The sequence below is a fragment of the Neoarius graeffei genome, chromosome 10, assembly GCF_027579695.1.
Source record: "Neoarius graeffei isolate fNeoGra1 chromosome 10, fNeoGra1.pri, whole genome shotgun sequence".
Taxonomy (NCBI): domain Eukaryota; kingdom Metazoa; phylum Chordata; class Actinopteri; order Siluriformes; family Ariidae; genus Neoarius; species Neoarius graeffei.
The window spans coordinates 21875278-21880066 of NC_083578.1; the positions used below are offsets into that span (position 1 = coordinate 21875278).

The window sequence follows — 4789 nt, forward strand, 5'->3', positions numbered from 1 at the left end:
GCCAGGAAACTAAAACTGGGTTGTCACTGGATCTTCCAGCAGGACAATGATCTGAAGCATATGTCCAAATCAACACAAAAATGGTTCACTGAGCACAGAATCAAGCTTCTGCCCTGGCCATCTCAGTCCCCTGACCTGAACCCCAGTGAAAACCTATTGGGTGAGCCGAAGAGGAGAGAGCACAAGAGAGGGCCAAGGGACTCTGACTGATCTGGAGAGATTGTGTAAAGAGGAACGGTCTCAGATGCCCTGCTCTGCATCTCCAACCTTATAAAATGTTATAGGAGAGACTCAGTGCTGTTTTACTGGCAAAGAGAGGTTGTACAAAGTATTAAATGCAGGGGTGCCAATAATAGTGGCACATGTGTTTTTGTTTAAAATAATTATTTCTTGATGAGGTATTTATTTTTCCTCTGAATACATTTATTTCAATTAAAGGTCGGATTTTTCTCATTTTTTCAGTGTGAGATGAAGCGACTTCACCAAAACATGGATTTTTTTTCTAACCCTTTTGACTAATCTTTATAAAGGGGGGTCAGTAATTATAGAGAGCACTTTGTGAATATATAATGCTGCAAAATGTCCACAAATTACTTCCAGCTATTCTATTATAGCATTATAACAGTGGTTCCCTTCTCTTTTTTCTTTCTCTTCACATAAATAATACAAAAAGACCCAGCTTGTTATGTTACTGGGAAATCAGTAAGTGCGAAGTTTCTCTGTTTTGAAGACATTCCCATTTCACTTGGTCATTATTATTATTATTATTATTATTATTATTATTATTATTATTATTATTATTAATAGCAAGTGTTGCCAGGCAAAACAAACCTCGCCCGGTAGCACTTATATGAAGGAAGATATCGCGAAAAAAATAGGTACCCTATGGGTCCATGTGGCTACTGCTCATAAATCAAATTGTTTTCTGATCCCATGTCCATACAGTAAATATCGCATATATATTTACTCTATGAGGCAGTAGCCATAAAAATGAAGTGTCATCCAAAAATGAACAATTTAAAAATCACAGAAGTAAAATATACCAAGTGTCTGTACTTTATATTATTCTACTCTTACCTCTTACAGTTTTCGAAACTGAAACCTCAGAACCGAGGCTGACATACACACGCTGTCGCCATGACCCAAACTCTTATTTCCTGGAAATGGCCCGGCGCTAGAGCTCAGTGGAACGCACTTTCCCTTTGTAATAAGCATGAACATGTCTGAAAGTGATTTCTTTAGTCTAGTCTATTTATTTTGAATGGTGAACCGAATTATATACATTCACCGGCCATTTTAATTGGAATGCACATGCTCAGTAAGCAATCGTGACACTCTTACATTCTTACAGCACAATGACATAGTGCCTTGTGCCTCTATATGAGGCAGTAGCCACAACAAAAACGATTTTGACCTTTTTGGTGACCTTGACCGGATGACCCTCAAAATGTTAGAGGTTCTATTTGAGACCAATGCCCCGCTATCCTGAAAGTTTCATGAAGATTGATCCAGCCATTTTCCTGTAATATCGTTTACAAAAAAAACCAAGAAACAAAGAAACCCAACCGAAAACAATACCTCGCCCCACTTACTCTATAGCGGGCAAGGTAATAATAATAATAATAATAATAATAATAATAATAAATATTTTTTATTAGGTGGCTCTGAGCTTGGCCTATATTGGGTTGATGCCATGATTCACAGGCTCCAAACACCGAATTAGTCCAGCAACATAAGGTTTGACATCTGCATAAGCCTCGGTCACAACCGGCCGTACGTGCTCCTACAGCCGGTCTACGTGCAAATAACACAAGAAACGCATGGAGGGCGCACGTGCGACGTGCATGTTTTTTGAGCCGTAGACTGGCCGCAGACCGGCTGCAGAGGTTCTTTGTCATGTCAAACAAACTCTACGGGTGCTTATGTTTTTTTCAGGTTGCAAGACAAACTTACGGCCAATGTGCGTCTTTCTCCGTGAACAAAAAAAACGCAGCGATTTGGGAAACGCCAAAAATCGCACAGCCAAAAAATCGTACGTCCGGTTGTGACCTAGGCTATAAACAGAATTGTGATGAGTCATGGAATCCACGGACACATGTCGGCCGAAACGAATCCGAGAAAATCGCAAAAGAAGCATTAATTAATTAATGCTTCTTTTGCGATTTTCTCGGATTCGTTTCGGCCGACATGTGTCCGTGGATTCCATGACTCGTCACAATTATTCTATCCACATTCACTGGATCTAAGCAATCGTATGCTCTGATTGGCTACTCTACTACTTGGATATCAGCTCATATACCGTGAGTAGAAAAAAAAACAAAATGGCTGAGCGTGTTGCTGAACCAACTGAGGATGAAATAAAAGCTCTATTTGAAAACAAAACCCCAAAAAATACAAAACAAAAAGCAACAAAATATAGAATGAAAAGTACTTGATGGTAAGAACAGATCTTTTTTATTTTCAAGAATTATTATTATCGCATTTTTCACAAATTGCTACTGTCATTTTGCCAGTTTGTTTACATTCTAAGCGGAAATTATTTTGTTGGAAGTTTTGTATAAAGTTTTTATTTATTGAATTTGCAAAAAATAAAAATGCTCCGTTTCGGCGGCACGGTGGTGTAGTGGTTAGCACTGTCACCTCACAGCAAGAAGGTTCTGGGTTCAAGCCCAGTGGCCAACGAGGGCCTGGAGTTTGCATGTTCTCCCTGTGTCTGCATGGGTTTCTTCCGGGTGCTCCGGTTTCCCCCACAGTCCAAAGACATGCAGGTTAGGTTAATTGGTGGCTCTAAATCGACCGTAGGTGTGAATGTGAGTGTGAATGGTTGCCTGTGACCCTGCACAGGATAAGCGGTTACAGATAATGGATGGATGGATGGATGGATGTTTCTCAAACTCAATCCAGTGAATGTGGAATAAAACAGTTATTCCATGAAATTGAGTCATACAGTGGCTTTTAGCCAACTCGGTGCTACGCGTCTCGTTGGCTGTCAGCTCATGTACGACTCGATTTTGTGGAATAACTGTTAAATATCCTTGCTTTATTGTGAGCCAAAAGGATATTTTATCCAGCACACCATTTTGACCATTAAGATTTTATTACTGGTATCACCCTTTGCTGTTTCTGTTTGTTTGTTTGTTTGTTTGTTTGTTTGTTTGGGGAATAAAGGAAGCAAGACACCTCACATAATGTCAAATGTTATATTTATTCTTTTCTTTGTCTGATTCACAATAACTTTGAAATATCACATAGATCCATTCACTTCACTTAAGTCTGCCTACTTATTAACACACAGTGTTTACAATTTCTTTGCACAGACCAAATACACAAAAGTCAATCGTGCAAACCTCATGAAATACATTATAACCCACGGGGTTTACAATTGTGTTGTTTACAACTTGTACGTCTTGACACCCCAAAGAGGATTGCATTAAGTCACTAACATTGCCTATTTCTATATCCATGATCTGTGCTTACTGGCTCTATTAATTTTTTTTTTAAATCGTATTTCATTCTACAACCAGTTTTGAACGCTTATGACTTATGCATGTCACTATAAATACATTTTTAAACATATATATATGCAAAGTTAACTGTGAATCGTTATCTCGAGTTGGAGACTTGCTCAGCGCTCTACCACGGTCTCCACATGGTTTGAGTGGCGGCTTGTGGTGCAGCATGAGCTCCATCACAAGCTGGTCCAGCGACGCTCGCGCGGTTTTCACTTGGAATGACGTTGTTGGATTTCCGGCTCAGAAGTCGCTCGTGTTGGACGGGTGAGAGCGCGCTACATGTGCGGCATGCCGACGGGCTCGTGAACTTCGACTGCTGGATGAAGTCATGCACGCGTGCGCAGGTTTCACGGTCCAGGCTTGTGCGCGGGAGGAGCGTTGAGACCCACTGCAGGCACGCTTCATAACCCTCTCTGTACCTGTCTGATTGGGCTAGAGGGAAAAGGGGGAAATAACATTAGATATGCTAGCAGATTTAAAAGATTTATGGTAAAAAACAAAACATCTTGTAAATTAGGCTACTGTAAACAAATGCACGAGCAAAATTACCTGTAACAGGTGACGATGGGAGTTCTCTAAGGAACCTAACGGTCATTTCCAAGATGTCGGCTTTCTCCAGTTTTGAGTAGCGGGAAGTCTGAAAAAGAGAGGAAAAATTCGAAACATTAGGACGCCATTTTCGTAAGGAAATGAAACAAATCTTTTTATACGTATGTCATGAATTTCCAGCTTTAGACAGGTCTACTTACATCTTTGCCAGCCAAAGGGACTATCAGCTCTTTTAACTTGTTGAGGCTCTCGTTGATGCGTGCGCGCCTTCTTTTCTCCATTAGGGGTTTGAGAGTCTGCACCAAAATGGAAAAACAACAACAACAACATTAACAAACAAAACAAAACACAGAGTGACCTTCGTGGTAGCATTGAAAATTTCAAAACAGAAAAAAGTCTTCACCTTTCTCAGCTCGTTTGCCTCTTTCCTTTGAGCCACAGACATTCTGGAGCTGAGTGAGTGTGTGGCGTGAGGAAGAATGCTGGGAGTCATGTTTCTGTAGCCTTTAGCTTTGAGATGTGAGATCGGAGAAAGTCGAGGGTGGTTTATGCTCGTTGAGACAAGAGTCCTGTCTTATATAGGGGCCTCAAGCGTCAGGGGGAGTGTCCCAAATCTATTGTGGCTCGGTATTCAGGAGGAGGAGGAGGAGGAGGAAGCTGGAGACCCCACGCGTGCTTTTTCATAGCCATCTGCTGACTGGAGGATTGAGTTTTATTCTGAACTAATG

General features: G+C 40.8%; 1 protein-coding gene across 1 annotated transcript; it reads right to left on the reverse strand.

Moving 5' to 3' along the window:
• Positions 1-3262: 3262 nt before the first annotated feature.
• Positions 3263-4554, reverse strand: hes2.1 (hes family bHLH transcription factor 2, tandem duplicate 1). Its single transcript, XM_060930749.1, has 4 exons — positions 4465-4554; positions 4262-4357; positions 4062-4149; positions 3263-3944 (listed from the first exon to the last, which is right to left on the reverse strand). The coding sequence occupies exons 1-4, from the start codon at positions 4552-4554 to the stop codon at positions 3634-3636; spliced, it is 585 nt and encodes a 194-aa protein (XP_060786732.1). The 3' UTR covers positions 3263-3633.
• Between the last annotated feature and the right edge of the window lie 235 nt (positions 4555-4789).

Excerpts from the sequence above, each read along its gene's own strand:
- hes2.1 (XM_060930749.1), bottom strand. The coding sequence starts at position 4,554 with ATGACTCCCAGCATTCTTCCTCACGCCACACACTCACTCAGCTCCAGA. Across the intron at positions 4,358-4,464 it reads AGGCAAACGAGCTGAGAAAG|ACTCTCAAACCCCTAATGGA; the intron begins GTGAAGACTTTT and ends ATTTTGGTGCAG. Across the intron at positions 3,945-4,061 it reads CCCATCGTCACCTGTTACAG|CCCAATCAGACAGGTACAGA; the intron begins GTAATTTTGCTC and ends TTTTCCCTCTAG.